This window comes from Argopecten irradians, chromosome 14 (genome assembly GCF_041381155.1).
Source record: "Argopecten irradians isolate NY chromosome 14, Ai_NY, whole genome shotgun sequence".
Taxonomy (NCBI): Eukaryota; Metazoa; Mollusca; class Bivalvia; order Pectinida; family Pectinidae; genus Argopecten; species Argopecten irradians.
Window position 1 is genome coordinate 10,943,527 of NC_091147.1, and position 20,636 is coordinate 10,964,162.

Genomic DNA, 20,636 nt, shown 5'->3' on the forward strand with positions numbered 1-20,636 from the left:
AATAAACTTACGACTGACAATTAGTCACGTTATCTTATTTTATTTATGTTGCGTTAAATCTGTTTGTTAAATACGACGTCATATGATCTTATTATATTTAATTCTATCAATTCAATACATTAACAAATTTGATCGGTTCATCAAATCACCCACGTATGATCGATGTCAACAAAACGTCGTGTCTTCCTCTAGAAACGTTATACCACCAACATATGTATTTGAAACCTCCCGCTAATTACCTTTGAATGTTCGTTTTCATATTTTAAAACATACCAGGCGACGTTATCACGTCTGGCACTTTCGGCCGGATACAGCGACCATTTATAGAGCGTTGTCTGTTTATGCGTGAAAATAGAAATTACCTGACCCCCAAAGTCATGCGATTTCAATACTTATAAGCCTATTACTTCATGTCAGTGTGTTTCCTAAAAGCTAATGAAGGAGCATTTAAAACTTTTGAATGTTAAAATTCTTTTTTGTTTAAAAGAAATCTTTCTTTGTCGATACTATGTAGCATAGCGAATCACCGGGTAAAGTGGGATTTTGTGGTTTGACAGAAAAAAAGTATAGGCCATTAGATTTAGTAAAAAAGAATGCATATTGCAAGGACAAATATAACATTATGTGAACAATTGATGGTTATTGATTTATAAAGAGTTAATGGCATAGACTAATGTTAACTTAATGACAATTTAGTTGAATCTGCATATTAAAGTGATCAAGGTATGGTCGGGCAAAGGAAACCAGTCTAAATGCGTTCATTGGCCTTCCAAAACTTTCACATATTAATACGACGGCCAAGTTCTGCTTAGTTTCCCAGTTCTGACCATTAAAGTAAAGAAAAGTTGAAAGCATTGAAAGCGAGGCTGCGTGGATATGTAACCACGGACATAGTGAGCCGGGAGGACGTTTTAGAATTTCTATACTTTAAATTAATTTCTTCGTACGCAGACAGATTTTGACGAGAGATTTTATTTTTTCCATTTCATAAGAAATTATACTGGATACATTCACACCATTTTACCGACTTTAGCCATTTTTGCCCGACCGTTCACTTTAAAGTGATCAAGGTATAATTTTCTAACAACCTGTTTAATGATTCATCATTCTAATAATATTAAAACCGACGTGATTTATGGTAGGCATACTAACATATGTACCTGTTGAACAGCTAGTCCAGTCAGGATGATCACGGACGATACTCGCGATCGTATGTAGTTCCACATTCATCCTGATGCCTATCCACTGGATATGTGTCATCTTAAATAAAACGTTTGTGTCTATCACCTACCTTTTTACAAATAGACGTCAACATCTGTTGCATTTATATAGAGACAGAAACAATACTGTATAATTACACCGTACCAACTTCAAACATGTCAAAACATATTAATTATGCATCAGTCCTCAATACAAGTTCACTCGTATTCCAATTTCTTCAAGCGATATTTATTTTCACGAACATTTAAAGTAAATCTATATACAAGTAGGTACAATGTAAGCATAGTCTTTACAGAAATTCAGGATTTGTTTCCTTGTCCGCTATGTCGACTTCATTATTTTGTGCAGTGTTGTAAGAAAATTATGTATTAGTGACGTCACAATATGTTGAATACACGTCACTTCATTAGTGTTCACAATATTACTTTGGAATAGCAGTCCTTATAATTAACGTTATTCGACTAATTGACCTAATAATCTTTTATGGCGTGTTTTGATAGTTAAGGACTTTTCATTGTTTGCCAATGTGACTCTCGTGATTCATCAGTGACATAGGAGTAACGCCCCTTTACTAGTATTATCGTGCGGTAGTTGTTAGACTGTTGTTACATAAGCCCAGAGGGTGTTGATATTAGGAAAAACTGAGATTCGTGAGGAAAACTATATTTTTACTTTGTAGATTAAAGAGGTTTCTTTAAGGGACATCTTTAGTAAGAGGGTGCCTACAGTTTTTACTCCCAAGTTTCGTGGTGTTATTCAAACACAGAAGCAGACGAATTAGTATGTTAGAATAGTTACTTACTTTACACCATTACCACCATTAAAAAGTTTGAGCTTCTAATTTTGTTTCAAGACAAAATATTGAATATAATTAATTGCATCCCGAAAAATTTTCGTGGCACTATGTCATATATGGAATGAAGCATTGAATGCGCATACATCAAAAGCAAAACAAATTATTTCATATATTTTCTATACTAATTAGACATATCTATAGACGATTACGTACCAATTATTGTTTAATTGATTAATATCGTTCTGTTCTGTCGGCGAATGAGCATCTTTAATATCATTGGCCGACATCTTGTATTGAAAATGCGATAAAAATGAATATTGTCGACAAGAATATCTAATAGGGTTGTAATGTCAGTTTGTAATGTTTGCAAGAACGGTACCTTTGAACATACCGCCATTTTGATATAGTCTAAACATGATACGTGTAGCAAAAGGAATATTTTAATGCACCTATAACGAGTGGATATTTGCACCCAACGTCCTCGTTTAGTTATTTTTTTTCAATGTCAAAAGTATTCATTGACATTGACGAGCGTAATTAATTCCGTGACTGTGTATAAATGACCAGAGAAAAAAAGACTTTGCGAATTGATATCGGAATAACGTAACGCGTGAAAGCCTTTTTTGCACAAAAGGTCAAAAACACAATTATAAGTTTGTCTTTTCCAACTCAAATGAATTGATTGTCATGGAAGAGTGAATCTTATTTCCTAAACTGTTTATTAATTTTGAAACGTGTTCAATGTGTATCATTAGTTTAGATGAATTTCTTGACTGTGTCGGGTTTTTTCTCTCTCGCTGAAACAGATGTTCGTGTATTGTACGGTTATGATACAATGGTAATTACGTAAGAATAATACATGTCTGACATACAAGAGGAGAAACAACCCTGCCAGCACGTTCAGTAAGACGCGGCGGTGTGATAACTGGCCTCTACGCGATGTCACGCACATGTGTACACGGATTTGTTTACCCTGCATACACTCAAGTGTCCGTGGTATATGTGACTAGCAAAGACACGTTATCTTCCATACATACTTCAAAGGTCAAGGGCTTCGATCACTGGTTAGCTACGTTACGTCGGATGGAAAACTATCCGGTAAGTTTACCTTTTGACATTTTATAAAATAAGCATATAATGAAGTCTTGCTGATGGGGTAATATGTTTAAATCACTCTGAAGGTGAATACGTCATGTACAGTTCGAATGTCCCGAATGATTATTGCATGAAATGCTACTGATATCTATGTCATGTGATCAGGGCTAATTTGGTTATTCGGATTCTCTCGGACATTTTTCTTATGAAATTTTTTAAAGTTTAAGATTGACAAAATTATTTACAAAATATAAAAAAAACTTACCAGATATAATGCAATTACTAATATTTATTTATATTCTTTAAAGAGTAAATTTAATTTATTAAATACTATCGAGAAAACTTTCAAACTGTTTTAGGGTTTTATTACTCGACCCGTTTCTACTTTAAATTCAGCTTATTGTTTTATTGAGATTTTAGCTGTTGTACATGTATACCAGTGTGACATGATATTTACAATGTGACCGAGTTCTAGGCATTATTGGAACTACTCATTTTCAGTGTCTACACAGCCTTGTCACTATAACCTAATGCTTTCCGCTTTAGAGATAAGATAAAAATACATGTTCGTTATAGCACTACCTCACATCACGCTGTCGGAATGTTTTTCCTTCATTACACCGCACGCACTTATTATTGCCAGCAGGTGATCCTGAAAACATTGTCCTTGTGTAGAAATCGCAATATAGTACATCATAGGGAGACTGTCTATTACATAAAATTACAACAATTCACTTTTTCAGGATACAAATATTCGCGTGATTCCGCGAGTGATCTGGAACGCAAATTCAAATGCTTCATGAAAACTTGTTTAAAAACTACACATTAATGCAGGATTATCCTTAAGAATCAAGCACCGAATATTTATATATTCGTGGTGATGTTGAAAATAAGGAAAACACAAAATATTGTATAAACGACAACAAAATAGTTTACTGTAGAAATATCAATGATTAAATATTGCGTCACTCGACGTAACTCAGCTATAAAATACATACTTTCACCAAAATCATACAAGCTTTATTCTGTCTTTGTATATTTGTGAGCGCAATTCACGTCATTTTTTCCGAAACGTATGACGTTACGCTCGCAAACACATGACGTCACAATCAATACCTACTCGCAAGTGCAGATAACTTATTCATTCATTTACATTATACTTTATAATATAAGTCTTTTCTCTTTATTATGTTCCTTTCTCCTGCTTCCTATGATGTTTTTGTACTACTTCTCCCTTGATGCGTCTTCTAATTGATTCTATCAAGTAGAAACACATTAGTATGACATCATGGACTAATTTCGATTTTCTATTTAAAGAGACAACCCCATAAAACCTTCGTGCAGTTTGTAAAACCTTGGCCTTATACGTCACGATTAACTTGTAACATCTGTCTGTAATACACAGTATAAAACACTATACCTGGTCAATACAGATAAGCACTACAGTTTGTGTTTAGGAGTATAGTCATCTGGATTGTACATAATCGATCAACTTTTATTCATTTATCAATAGCTGTTTTGACATTATCTGTACTGCCGCCTTTTTGTTTATAAATGAAATGTATCACGGATTAGTATTATCGCCTATATGTTAAGACATGGTTTCCTACCTACGATAATATCTCACTAGGTCTTTCCAACGTTATTTATATAATCTAGAACGGTTACATGAGTGTATCACCAAATAAACCACGATATTTTAACCTCATATAAATCATGTTCCACAGAAACGTGATTGGACAATAATTTGATTTTAATTCAGGAAAGAAACTATAAATGGACATATTACCATGATATTACTGACGATCTTAAAAAGACAAAAAGTAATGTTGTAAAGTCGAAACAAAACATCCAGATACTCATAGATATCAATACTTGGATAGCTTTTGTATATCTGACCTGATCCTATTATTCTTACACACCTCCAATAGGTGACAGGAGGTCATAGTATACATAGAAAATGATCATGGGGCACTAACCTACAACAACATGTGATACAGTGTAACGTCCTGGGAGGCGTTACACATGTCTAATTCCCCTGGTATCCTAGATAATAGTACAACCTCCAGGTTGGAGTAATTCCGTGTGGGACGTGCACAAATACATACTGGTTTAGTAAATCTGAAACGGAATCTGATGATCGTTTGGCCCAATGAATATTGTTGTAAACAAAGAATAAGTAAGACAAACATATAATATCCCATAGGAAGATGCTTTAGTTATCAAAACTATACAATCCTTATTTTATAATATCTAATGTTAAGATTGATTATACATAAAATGTTCCTTATACAGTTACCGGTTACAGGTTTAGGGCATGTTGTACGTGTCACGGAATCACCGTCCCCTTTAACACTACCATTACCCTATCCTGCCTATAAACAAAACTATGTAGGTGACTAAATGGTTGGTCTAGAGGAAGCGTTACTGTAAACATGTAATTATAGGTATATCGTTTACACTTTTCTGCAGACATTGATAAATAAACTACAGAAAAGTCACACCCTATCATTATAGACACATCTATACTGTAAACGGAGTTTCGCGCGCGAGTTAATCGCGAAATTATATCGCCACGAAAAGGCAATAAAACGCGAAATTATGTAGCCGCGGAAATAGATTGGTTTACAGTAATCTGTAGTGTCCAGTAATCTGTGGTGTCCAGTAATCTGTAGTGTCCAAGTCTACTGCTGATTATAAAACTAAACACGCATCCTTCACGTGTCATTTGAAACTATATAGGGATTAAAGTACAAGTGAATTAAGTGTAGTATTCAGAACTACTTAATCTAATTCTGACTCAGGAGTAAAAAGGACAAAATATTCTTATGACCGGAAACATGCCCATGTCCTGATGCTAAAAGGGATAATGTGGGGGAGAGTTCCATTGCTCTATTACTATCTACACCTTCTTTGTAATCCTGTCAGGTAGCTAACATGATAGTAGAGCTTTTAATCACTGCTAAATGCAATGGAATGTTTGCAAATATCATACAATAGTTTACACAAATATTAAAACATAAGAATAAATGTGTATTTTTTAAAGAAGAAAAATTATATGTACAAAGCTAAGTGAAGAATACTTCAGTTAACTGTATTGTTGCATATATGATACTTATTATGTATAATGCATGGGACGACTGGTTCTCTTACGATTTCTTCTCTTTTCCGTATGTGTACGGTAAACCAACTTATTTTCGTGGCGGAGTTATTTTTCCTTTCTGTGGTTTAATTTTGATATTTTAAACTCATTATTTTTTCAAAGTCAAATTGCGTAGTGAATTTGCGATCCGAATTTCGGTCCTATTCTTTTAGAAATTTCTGCTGAATATCTTTTCCTTATCTATAATATAAAACTTAGTATCATTCATTATGACCCTAATATCGACAATAACAAATTAATTTTATGAAGTGTTAGCTGTCAGAACCGGTCGTGATATAGTCCTGTAATCCTGTGTATTCTGATTTAATAGTATGATGTTTTCTTAATTGATGGTAATAAAAACCTGAATAATCCAGAAACACATTGGAAATATGCTGGTCCCGATGATATCCAGTGTATCTAGAAATAAAACCTATTGTAAGGTCAAAATATAGGATACGTTCATTTGTCATAAAATCCACTGTACAAGAGGGAATTCCAAAAGGATTTGACAGAATAAACAAAAACCTAGCTTAGGTACTAGAATATCACATTGATATAATTGTTGCTTTGTTTACGTCATGATCAAGTGATAGTTAATCTAAATGTTATCTTTGTAAATAAAGGTATAGCGTCACTGTATGTGGAATGTAGAGATATTGTGTAATAGAGTGATTGTGGTATCTCATATACTACAGGATAGGTGTTCATTATCAGATGAAGACAGACGTTCATTGATATATACTGTACAGGTATACTTAGTTATTGATATATACTGTACAGGTATACTTAGTTATTGATATATACTGTACAGGTATACTTAGTTATTGATATATACTGTACAGGTATACTTAGTCATTGATATATACTGTACAGGTATACTTAGTTATTGATATATACTGTACAGGTATACTTAGTCATTGATATATACTGTACAGGTATACTTAGTCATTGATATATACTGTACAGGTATACTTAGTTATTGATATATACTGTACAGGTATACTTAGTCATTGATATATACTGTACAGGTATACTTAGTCATTGATATATACTGTACAGGTATACTTAGTCATTGATATATATACTGTACAGGTATACTTAGTCATTGATATATACTGTACAGGTATACTTAGTCATTGATATATACTGTACAGGTATACTTAGTCATTGATATATACTGTACAGGTGTACTTAGTCATTGATATATACTTACAGGTATACTTAGTCATTGATATATACTGTACAGGTATACTTAGTCATTGATATATACTGTACAGGTATACTTAGTCATTGATATATACTGTACAGGTATACTTAGTCATTGATATATACTGTACAGGTATACTTAGTCATTGATATATACTGTACAGGTATACTTAGTCATTGATATATACTGTACAGGTATACTTAGTCATTGATATATACTGTACAGGTATACTTAGTCATTGATATATACTGTACAGGTGTACTTAGTCATTGATATATACTGTACAGGTATACTTAGTCATTGATATATATACTGTAAAGGTATACGTAGTTATTGATATATACTGTACAGGTATACTTAGTCATTGATATATACTTACAGGTATACTTAGTCATTGATATATACTGTACAGGTATACTTAGTCATTGATATATACTGTACAGGTATACTTTGTCATTGATATACATACATACTGTACAGGTATATGTAGTTATTGATATATACTGTACAGGTTTACTTAGTCATTGATATACATACATACTGTACAGGTATATGTAGTTATTGATATACGTAGTGACCATATCAATGTTAATCTAAACTTTTTGACATTTTAGACATCATGATTAATGAACTTTTACATATATCGGAATAAGTTATGACTTATGTGTACCATGAGTAAATCAACTTTATTGGATATCGACGTGCAAACATTGGTATGACAGAATGATTGAAATTGTTTTATCATGTTCGTTTTGTAATCATGACGGTCTGTTTCTGAATCTATTTAGTTTAATGTCAGTAATAACACATATTTTGTAAACATACATCACGTTATTATATCTCCCCCCCCCCCTTTCTATTTCAGGTGTTAGTTTCATTACATAAAGAATGACAAAGACCAGTCATCATCATCATCATCTACCACAATGGACAATGAGAGAGAGAGTTCCCTCCCGGTCGACCGAGGCTGGGCGTGGGTGGTACTTGGAGGTAACCCTTTTTTATCACTATGTTAAATAAACTTTTCTTCAGTCACATATCATTAAAAAATTATTGGTACATACCTTCAACAAAATAGTTTTTTTTTAAATTTTTTTTATAATTGTGCAGAGTAGCAAAAGTTATTAGTTTATCGTTAATGCTGCACTTGTAATAGCATCATGAACAATTTTAAGAAAATAAGTAAAAAATACAATTCCGTAGAGTGGGTCGTCTAATGTCTCCCGTTGTCACCCTAATTACCTTGCGGTAGTTGATTATCTTAGAGCTAAGAGGCAAACTGCAGAATGAACATCTATTGTCCAGTTAGGTTCACACGGGGAGTAATGTTTTTGTTTGGTACCTAGTTACTGTTACCGCACTCTGTCCCTCGTCCTTCCGCATTTTCACATTATTTCGACTTTGCAATCATTTCTATTTCATACTTACAGCAATGAAATGATAGCTGATGCTTTATTTTTTTCCCATTTCAGGCTCAATATCTGTATATTTCTTTTATGCTGGAATATTAAAATCGTTTGGTATTTTATTTGTTGAGTTCCTCAACAAATATCAGCAAAGTGCCGCAGTTACCGCCGTTGTTTCTGGTCTGGAGTCAGCATGTTTCACAATAGCTGGTGAGGTTATCTTAAACGTTTTGCGATACATGTAACATGCTTACAAATGGGTTGAATGCTTATCTAAAATATTGAAACAAAACTCTCGTTCAAATGGTAATGGAATAGTGAACATTAAAACAATATTGCGTTATGAGTACTTGAAATGTTGTTTAGGTATGAACACAAATACAATAGTACAATGCGATAGGCCCATTGGTATTATTGATTACTGTTGTATCTATATCTATATTACAGCATTGCTGTCGTTGACCGTCGGTTTACGGTACACCAGCTGCCGAACAATCGTCATAATTGGCGGGTTACTAATGGGAGCAGGCTTTGTCCTCAGCAGCTTTGCTCGGGACATCTACTTCCTGATGGTATCATACAGTGTGGTGTTTGGTAAGTGATATAGGTCTTCATTCAACAGTTTTAATGCAATTATTGCAGTGGTATATATATATAGCAGAAAAATGCCGTGGAACGTAATGTTATTCAAACAACGCTATATTTTTGCAGGACACAAAATGATAAGCATCCGTCAAAATGTTAAAAGATCATGAAATTTCTGCTATGAATCAACATAAAAATGACATTTCTAAGATTACACTGAGAAATTAAAATGATAATAAATGATGAAAGAGATTTATATTCAAGAATGTTTTTCTGCAGGTTTAGGGCACGGCATGGTGACGGGCCCAGTTTTGTGTATTCTTGGTGATTACTTCGAAACAAAGCGAGGGATAGCGAACGGAGCTGTCATGTCAGCATGTAGTGTTGGCGGGTTAGTGGTAGCCCCTCTATGTCGCGCTCTCCTGGACGAATACGGACTTCAAGGAACTCTTCTCATCCTAGGAGGATTGATGTTCAATTCTATCGTAGGAGGAGCATTGTTGAGACCGATTGACTTTTTCTCACTTGAAAAGAGAAGAGCAAAGCTGAAAGCACATAAACGTAAAAAGAAAAGGAAAGAAAAACAGAAGCAAGAGGCGGAAGAGACAAATGGAAATATATCAAAAAGTTTACCTTTACTAGATACGGATGAGCCCTTCAGAGCGAGGTCTCCAACGGCAGACTCCACCTTCTCACCACTAGCACGTAGAGCTATGCTTAAGAGAATGCGGTCGAGGACCGAATCAGAGGTAGCAACACAAGAACCATTGCTACCACCACCTACACCGCTTTCCGAACAAACTCAGCCTGACACTGCACACACAAAACCAGTAGACGGAACACCTAAAATGGGAGTAGCGCGTTACTTCAGCAACGAAAGTCTAATTAACATAGCATTTGCATCGTCAGCTGGATTCAAGACATCTCGGGAAAGTTTAAGAACTCGTAAAAATGCTGTATCAGAGAGCACCGAAGGAAGTACTTCTAATGTTAAACAACCCGTGGGTACTTGTCACGGATTATTTAATTATAAAATATTTTTGAATCTGTCATTTATTCTGTTTGCCCCTGGGTACTGGATGGGGAGCATAGCTGCCTCACTGCCGGTACTCTATATACCAGCACATGCCGCGGAAATAGGAATATACGGACAGCGTGCTGCTCTTCTTTTATCTATATTTGGTGCTTGTGACGCTGTAGGTCGGTTACTAGCGGGAGTAGTGGCCGATAAGTTTCATATGAATCCTAGATATCTAATGATCTTGGCGTGTGTGATTGACGGTCTGATGCAGCAACTATCAGTGACTTTTACTGAATATTGGCATTTTGTGTTATACTCCCTTGTGTATGGAATTTTTGCGGGATTTTTGTATTCTCTTTACGCCGTCATTGTGCTAGAAATGGTAGGGACGGATGACTTCCGGAGCACAATAACAGTTCTTATGTTAGGACAAGGAGTTGGATTTAGTATATCTAATCCCCTCATAGGTAAGTGGAACAAAAACACATGACATATATATTTTATGTGGGGAATGAAATGTTACTGACAACAGAAAGAATTTACACTAAATTAGGACCAGTCCGTTTCGGAAAAAATGATAACATAATAGAACCATTTTCTATAGCAATAGTGAGCGTTCCCATTGGCAAAGCCCATCCTCTAGACACGTACATCATGTAACCAATGCTAGCTAATATGGAGATCTGAACCCATTTGACTTCATATCGAATATAGAAATCATACAACCAAAGTGGCGTCATAACATCCAACAATTCAATATCTGTCCTTTGAATTTATCCTTATCCGCCATTGGTTGCAATCTTAAAGCACACAACTGACTATTGAACAGACCATAGGTTTTTCGTTTTTCGTTTTTCTTCCTTCCTCCCTTGTGTTACAAAGTCATATATCTATTATGTAATATATCATACTTTGTTAATAAGAAATGAAGGTGTTCTATTTAAGAACGACACTAGATTATTTTTATTTGAATTTTATTGCTATAACAAATGATATTTAAAACGACATTATATCTTTAAAATCATATAATTGAATAGAATGGGGTTAAGTGAAAGGATTAAAGTTAACATACAGTATTAAAGTCATCATGTCCCCAGTGTCTAGAAAGCAAAACTGTTATTTCTATCCCATCAACTCATCCCATCAACTCTTTATATTCGTAACTGTATCGTTTACATACATATGCAAACAATTCTACATTTCTGTATTGATCGATCCACTTGAATTTAAAATATTGTCTTTTTTCGTTTCAGGAGCACTAAAGGACACTTACGGTTCATACGACGCATCCTTACATTATACAGGCGCATGCGCATTACTGGCAGCTCTTTTGTTCATCATAGAAGCAATAGTTGATAGACATAAATCATCTAAACGCAAAGAAACTGATATAGAAATGTTACCAAGTTAACAAATCGTCTAACACCGGTGTGAACTGTTATTGATGGGATATGAGAGTGGGTGATAAGCTATTGTATAATCTACTTTAAATATGTTTAAATGTGTCGTATATAACAACAAGCAAAACATAACAACATAACGGTGTTCGTGCCTTAATGGTAAATTAGTCATATTTCAGAATGGAAGCAAATCATCACTTGAAATATAATTACTTTTGATACGGGACCTTTTCATCAGCACATGGGCTAGGCGGGGTGGGCAAGAACTAAATATTTCTACTGAAAGCACAATAGTTACGTTTCGTTATCATTTTATGTGAACAAGCGAAAGTTGTAAGTAAGACCGGAAACATGCAATATGGTTTTAATACAGTGATACAGGTTTGTCATGTTATTTTAGCATCATCAATTAAACCGCTTTCACGAACAATGAACTTGCCCACAAACCAATTTTACTAAAACTAAATGTTACATGCAGCAACATTAATGCAAACCCTTTAAATACGTTTAAAAAAGTCCCAGGGGCCCGTATTGTGGCCAAATTAAAATTGTCCAATAGAGGTGTATGACAGGGTTCCCTTTTTGATCCAAAATGTATCAAAATAATGTTTAATGTCATAAAACTGTATTATTTTCTGAAGAGTTCATATTATGATCACAAATATGTAGGCAAAATGTAACAAATATAATTTTGGCTACATTTTTTGGTGTTATTTTCGGCCATATCAAATATTAACAATGGTGATTCACCCACTTCCAGTTTGAGTGCACCAAACATATTTTGTTGGCTCATTACCTGAAGTAAATGTACAGTAGTGAAAATTTCGGAAAAATTGTGGACCGGTAAATTTGTCGTTTAAAGGTTTTAGTGGGGCAAGGTCTATTTTTAGCAATATTGTACTATGGTCGCACCATGGCCCTTTTCAGTCATAAAATTGAGAAAACAAATAAAGTTATTTCTTAATCTTATCTAATGCTCATAAGTTACATTAAATGTAAAGTAATAAATGATTTGATAACCTTTATATTATAGAATAATCAAAATATTGAATCACAATTACAAAGTATTTCGGAAATTTAGGGCATTATCATTCACTTTTCAAGCAAGATGATGATGCAACTGCATTCTCAGAAACATTCTTTTTATTTACAGCTGAAAGGCATATAAAGTAAAATAATAACAAAATTTAGAAAAAAAATAAGTGGAAGTAGATTAATATGTAAGAGAATCATAATGTTTACCAATTTTCACACATCCAGTATAATAGTAAATATATGTATAATGTTTTTTTCCCTCAAAATATTGTGCTTTCAAAGTGTTGGCAATGGCATTAAATCACAACATTACAAGTTTCTGTGTTTAAAAAAACCAAAGACAAATAGATATATGATTTTTAACGTTCAAAATTGTATCAATTTTATCATATTTAGTATTTCTTAGCAGTTTAAGATTTAGATTGTTCAGAACATTTTGTGATCAATCAACCGAAGTTTGATTTCGAGTTTTTGAATTTTCATCAGAATTTTCATGAATTCCATAAAGATTAACTAAATTTTTTTTCAGTGTGAAAACTAACAGCATCTTTTATGGTTAATGAACCAGTCAAACGTTTTTGAGGTCCGCAGTTTTAATTTTCATAATTAGCGTTGTGTATCGTAAACACATCATACTGTTAATAAAAATGGCTTAAGGTTATCATAACAAGTATTAAATTTTGATTTTGTAAGAAATTTGGTTATCAGAACATGAATTATACATATCGGGTGGGGGGGGGGGGCAAATAGATTAATTCATACGTGATACAAAGTTAAGTAACATACAGTATAATATAAAACACTGCATCTAAATGATTTCCAGTTCGATCAGAAACTCTCATTTCCTGTTTGACGGTTTCTCCATTATCTTTGTACGATTGATACTGTATCCGCCAATTAAGATATATAAGTGATGTTTCTGTCCATAAGGATTACTTCAGAATTACTAATAAAATTCATATAATTCTAAACTTAAAGTCAGTTTATTTAGTATGGAATAAAACAGTTTCATCACCACACACTCTTTACCATAGGGATATACACCATGTACATGTACTGTGATCTTTTGTGTCTAATAGTCAGTAAATCTTTTTAATTTTCTTGTTATCAAATAATGCTAACATGGAATTCAAATATGATTATTAACAATAAATCTTTGATGATCTATTTTCAGATAACGTGTATTTTCATTATTAAAACTGCATCATTCAGTTAGTTATTTTGCAAGATTAAAGAAGTATTTGACATTAATGTATTTATTGCTGAATTGATACAAAAATGCGTTTCCCGACCAAATTGAACTTAGAATCTAAAACAAAGTAACATGTAAAAGTGATGCGATTTGCATTTGTTAGCATGAATCAACATACATGTTAATCTACCATAAGTGTTAGCCCTGCAAATAATTGAACTACTGTAGTTTTTTAACAAATGACCCATGTAACCTGGTAACTCTTCGCTCTCAAACAACACAGTTACAGAATCCCATTTTAATCACTCTCTTCACTGTAAATATGCTATATAATTACAAAATAAGTCATTAGAACAGGACATATTAGTGAAGCTACTTCAAATGCTTTTGCAGTTTATTATGGTCTTAAAACACCCAAATGTTTTGTAATTTTGATTATGTAAAACTTAATTTTTCTCCAAATATCACAAAATAAATCAATTTGAAATCATATCAAGCGTTACAGATGAGTATTGGATTAAGTATAAATGTTGACACCGTAAGATTCGTGATTAATGATCCAAAATAAGTATATTCATATCATTATGAAATGTTACTAAAAATAGACCTTGCCATATTCTAACCTTTAAACGACAAATTTACCGGTCCATAATTTTTCTGAAATTTTCACAATATTTACTCCAGGGAATGAGCCAACTTTTAGAAAATATTTTTGGTGCACTCAAACCGGAAGTGGGTGAATCATCATTGTTAATAATTGACATGACCGAAAATAACACCCAAAATTTCAACATTATCTGACTTAAAAATGTAGCCAAAATTTCATTTCTTACATTTTGCCTTCATATTTGTGAACATAATATGTACTGAATTATACTCTTTAGAAAAATGATACCTTTTTGGATAAAAAATGGAACACTGTCATACATCTCTCCTGGGCAACTTTAATTTGGCTATAGCACAGGCTCCTTGGACCTTTTGAAGTTTTTGAACGTATTTCAATGGTTTGCATTTATGTTGTTACTTATAACATTTAGTTTTAATAATATTGGTTCGTGGGCAAATTTCCATTGTTCGTGAAAGAGGTACTTTCCTTATTCATAGTCATCGTCAAATAGTTATTATTATTATTTTATTCTTTTCACCTTAGGTTTTTGGTTTGATTAGTTTAACGTCCTATTAACAGCCAGGGTCATGTAAGGACGTGTCAGGTTTGTTGGTGGAGGGAAGCCGGAGTACCCGGAGAAAAACCACCGACCAGCTGTCAGTAGCTGGCAACTGCCCCACTTGGGATTCGAACTCTCGACCAAGAGGTGGAGGGCATGTGGTGATATGTCGGTACATCTTATCCATTCGGCCGCCGCGGCCCTATGAGAAACGCTATACAAATATTATTTAATAATGCTTTACACATGTTTCGTAATGGTTACCGAATTCTTCTTCAATAATAATTAAATTATAGCCAGGTTGGGGTTTTTTTGGTAAGTGAAATGGAAAATTACGGCTTACGTATTCTTAAACTAACTTGATTTCTTACAGAAAAAAACTTAACAAAAAGCGACAAATGCGAATGACAAAATGGCATTTATTATATAGAATATAATAGTCTAGTTTAAAAATAGCAAATATGAAAGGAGGAGTGTCAATTTGGGCCAATATTTTGTTTACATATACCCGGGGGTTAAGACATTATGATATTTCTATTTTGTCCAGTTTTGTTGGAACCAAATTATATTTTTGAATGATTTTTTTATGAATTATAATGCATTTATATGTTAGAAATTTCATTCGGCCAAATTCATCGGAGTTCGAAATATCGAGGTTTGACTGTATAATCTCTGTCCACACATTGTTTTTCTGCTTGGTTATTATGTAATTCTGGATAATTTGAAAAGATTTTCCATTCTCCGAACACTTTAATATAACCCGGTTCCTCTGTATTCTACTGTAATAATATCACAAGTGTATGAGTGCTATACTTCAATATACAAAACTAAGCGTTTCAGTGCCCAAAATAGCCACAAGTAAATAAAAAAACATATTATATATCAATATAGATATCATATATTTATTTATTAAGAAAATGATGTACTGAGAACATGTATAATGAAATTTATCTAAGTTTTTTTCTTGAATTAAATGATAATATGTGCTGTATACATTTGTGTTGTTCTTTGTTTACTTGACATAACAAAAGAGTGTTACACCGTTATGCAGGCTCAGATTTCCAAAAACAAAAGTCAAAATTAAGTCAAAATTAAGTTTTCCTCCATATATAACTTTTGTAATTTTTTTATTATTATTTTTTACCAATCTAAGATCAAAAACAAACTTAAATCAATTTTAACGTAGATTACATATGGAGTCGTTTTATGTTTTGACTTCAGTCGATGTTTTTTGTTGTTTTTCCCCTACATGTATATATCGATGTCAGAACCAATACACGTGTTAGTCCTTGTAATGTCGGTCATTAAAGTACAGATACATGTTAACATCAAAGGTTTATAACACCTAGTTAATTATTATATAGTTTTACAAACATCTGTCCTCTCTCACACCGCAGTAAAGAGAGTTATAAACGGTGAACTTTTACAACTAGGACTAAATTGTTGTCAACCATACTGGAAGGTAGTCATGTCCTCAATATCTGTGTTCTTTGTGATCTTTGTTGTGGGTAAGTTGTACCAAATCGTGTTTGATTGAAGGTGGTGTATGGATTGTAAACAATGATGTGGCAATATCCGGAGTGACCTTACAACTATATGATGTTATTATCGATCTGATTTAATAGTTTGAATATAAAGGACACTTATTATGATACGTGTAAACGTTGATATCTGAACTGTGTAAAATTCAATCAAACTAGAAAGTACACTTATTATGATACGCGTAAATGTTGATATCTGAACTGTGTAAAATTCAATCAATCTAGAAAGTACATTTATTATGATACGCGTAAATGTTGATATCTGAACTGTGTAAAATTCAATCAAACTAGAAAGTACACTTATTATGATTCGTATAAACGTTGATATCTGAACTGTGTAAAATTCAATCAAACTAGAAAGTTAAAAGAACACAACACGACAAATTTTCAAATAATTAAATAGATTCGATTAGAAATGATGTTATCAAAATTTAAAAATTCTCTTTAAGTTACGGGTTTCTACCATTATTATGTCATTACATTGTAGCTACAATTGAGCCTGCGATTCATCCACGGCTTATTGTGCTACATATTTGCTCTGACAGTAACGAATGTCACGTGTCTTTATGGCTCACTTAACGCCAAATTATTAGAGAAGTCTTTTTCTAATATCGATTTTTGGGAATAAGAGATCGTACCAAAGTTGAATAGATAATAACTTGATGTGCTTCCTCTTAAACTAGCATTTGTCAATGATATATATGATATATAGTGTGTTGTAACCGGAATTTCATTGTTTTGACTAACGCAGTGTCTTCCAAAGTGGTTGTCTGATCAACGTGAATGGTTTTAGTTTCATTTTGTTGAAATAATGTTCACGTAGCAATTTGCTACAAAAAACGATAATTCTTTTCATGAAAATCACCAAATTCGTTTTGATAAATTTTAAAACGAGACTTCGACGATACTGAAAGCTCACTAGTGAGATAACCCTTTAGGTCGATATTCCTGAAATTTATCGTCCTAGAGTGAGTTTAGGGATCCGGCATGTATGATTTGGACTTTGGTATGAAGTTTGTTCGCTAGTATTTGCGAAACTTTATAATAACAAGAGGAATATAGACAATATAATTGACATATTCAGCAACCATCCAGAGGTTATCACCATTGTATCCCATTAATCTCAGTTGATTTACAACATTGCTAACTCGATTTCTATTGAATATCTCCCTTGAGTACACAAAGTGAGACCAATCATAAAGTCATTCCATATACATTTGTTCTCACAATTATTTTGAGGCATTTTCTCAAGTATTAAGTACACTTTTAATGTGACGGTGACGACAAACTACATTGAAAAATTATAAGTAGGGGACCTGTATCTGACCTGCATGTAGGGCGTTTAGTTTGTTCTGGCTGCCTCCAATGCATGGTGCAAAGGTCTTCTAAATTTCTATCTGATCTTTCCCCTTCTTAAAAATGTACTAACGTTTGACTTTGAACTAATATTTCGCCCCAAAGGTTCTGTCCCCTGGCCGAGCCACATCATAGTCTATAACAGTGATAGTTTCTGTTCCTGCTTAGCGCTCAGCAAACATGTAAATACAGTGATATGACTTATTTTTAGTTGTCAGAATAATGTGACCGGATAGGTTGTGCTGTTTGATATCTTTGCGGTATGCTTTAGAGAGATAGTAATATAAAACGGCAAGGGCACAACATTTTCAAAAAAAGACACATCACTAATACACTGTACAGCCGTCTAAACCACACAGATAGCCACGCTCACACAGCACTAATACATAGTGCACTAACACACTACAGCCTTCCAAAACACAGATATCTAATCTTGTACAACGCTAATACACCACAGCCTTCCAAACCACACAAATAGCCACGATCGCACAGCACTAATTCACCCCAGCCTTCCAAACCACACAAATAGCCACGCTCACACAGCACTAATACATAGTGCACTAACACACCACAGCCTTCCAAAACACAGATATCTAATCTTGTACAACGCTAATACACCACAGCCATCCAAACAACACAAATATCCACGCAAGCACTGCAACACCCCAGCCTTCCAAACCACACAAATAGCCACGATCGCACAGCACTAATATACCCCAGCCTTCCAAACCACACAAATAGCCACGATCGCACAGCACTAATACACCACAGCCTTCCAAACCACACAAATAGCCACGATCGCACAGCATTAATACACCACAGCCTTCCAAACCACACAAATAGCCACGATCGCACAGCACTTATATACCCCAGCCTTCCAAACCACACAAATAGCCACGATCGCACAGCACTAATACACCACAGCCTTCCAAACCACACAAATAGCCACGATCGCACAGCACTAATACACCACAGCCTTCTAAACCACACAAATATCCACGCTCGCACAGCACTAATACAACACAGCCTTTTAAACCACACAAATATCCACGATCGCACAGCAGTTATACACCACAGCTTTCCAAAGCACACAAATATCCACGCTCGCACAGTATTAATACACCACAGCCTTCCAAAACACACAATATCCACGCTCGCACAGCACTAATACACCACAGCCTTCCAAAACACACAAATATCCACGCTCGCACAGCACTAATACAACACAGCCTTCCAAAACACACAAATATCCACGCTCGCACAGCTCTAATACAACACAGCCTTCCAAAACATACAAATATCCTCGCTCGTACAGCACTAATACAACACAGCCTTCCAAAACACACATATATCCTCGCTCGCACAACACTAATACACCACAGCCTTCAAAAACATACAGATATCCACGCTCGCACAGCACTTATACACCATAGCCTTCCCAAACATACAGATATCCACGCCCGCACAGCACTTATATACCCCAGCCTTCCAAACCACACAAATAGCCACGATCGCACAGCACTAATACACCCCAGCCTTCCAAACCACACAAATATCAACGCTCGCACAGCATAGTTGTTTGCGGTCATGATGCCGTTGGAACTATTTGTTTGTTTAAGAGCTTATCAAAGAATATAACGTCATTTAAATGTGAGAATCGGGGACGTCATTTCATTAGTATTTGAACCAAACCTCACACGACAATTTCATATAATCGAAACGAATTAGAATATGGAATGTGAATTTACACACTTTCCATTCCACACCTAGGAATTGTTTGTGGTCTGGACCCTGAAAAAGGCTGCATGCGTGTCTGCCCCATGTCCTACATACCAGTTTGTGCCGATAATGGACGGACGTACGCCAATGACTGCGAAATGATGATCGAGAGCTGTGTGTAGGTATTCCAACATGCTGTATGTTATTTATCGACAATATCATTTAGAAAACGTAATATTCATTTCAAAAGATAATTTTAGTAGAATATAAATGTTTATTATGTGCCGTAAATGCGTAAGAAAGTATATCGTGGGTATTAGTCTGTTTGGGTTTTTTTGTGTCAAACTGATATGTTTACAATTTTAAAGTACACTAAATTATAATAAAGTCACTAAGATCGTCACATCAATATGATTTGATATTCCATGTTATTGTTAGAATTGAGTGAATATCTCATCTCGGTATATGAAGGTAAATGTCACCAACATGAAAATTTAAACTTTTATTTTGAATTCGTTCCAGACTGAGGCGTGAGCTGAAGGTCGCACACAGTGGAGAATGCTGATATTTAGCTACAGAGGTTGTCTCCCTTCGTCTCCAAACTGCTGTTGCATTGATGTGTATGATTCGTGAGATAACACCAACAGCAGAATAAAAGTTAATTTACTATCTAATATTGGTTTGTGTTGTAAGCCCATCAAAAATTCACAAATGCATTATGAAATCAATTTAATGAATAAGCCAATCAGCG

At 34.2% G+C, this 20,636-nt stretch overlaps 1 protein-coding gene and 1 long non-coding RNA gene across 3 annotated transcripts; both read left to right on the forward strand.

Moving 5' to 3' along the window:
* The first annotated feature begins 2,914 nt into the window (after nucleotides 1-2,914).
* LOC138306929 (monocarboxylate transporter 12-like) lies at nucleotides 2,915-16,260 on the forward strand. Of its 2 annotated transcripts, XM_069247507.1 has the most exons (6): nucleotides 2,915-3,115; nucleotides 8,330-8,454; nucleotides 8,937-9,080; nucleotides 9,318-9,464; nucleotides 9,735-10,943; nucleotides 11,730-16,260. In XM_069247507.1, the coding sequence occupies exons 2-6, from the start codon at nucleotides 8,391-8,393 to the stop codon at nucleotides 11,885-11,887; spliced, it is 1,722 nt and encodes a 573-aa protein (XP_069103608.1). In that variant the 5' UTR covers nucleotides 2,915-3,115; nucleotides 8,330-8,390; the 3' UTR covers nucleotides 11,888-16,260. The 2 variants fall into 2 exon arrangements, with proteins under 2 accessions (XP_069103608.1, XP_069103609.1); XM_069247508.1 differs by lacking the exon at nucleotides 8,937-9,080.
* Nucleotides 16,261-16,716: 456 nt separating this feature from the next.
* LOC138306931 (uncharacterized) lies at nucleotides 16,717-20,419 on the forward strand. Its single transcript, XR_011205932.1, has 3 exons — nucleotides 16,717-16,777; nucleotides 19,937-20,063; nucleotides 20,408-20,419. It is a non-coding gene; the product is annotated as an uncharacterized lncRNA (long non-coding RNA).
* Nucleotides 20,420-20,636: the final 217 nt, after the last annotated feature.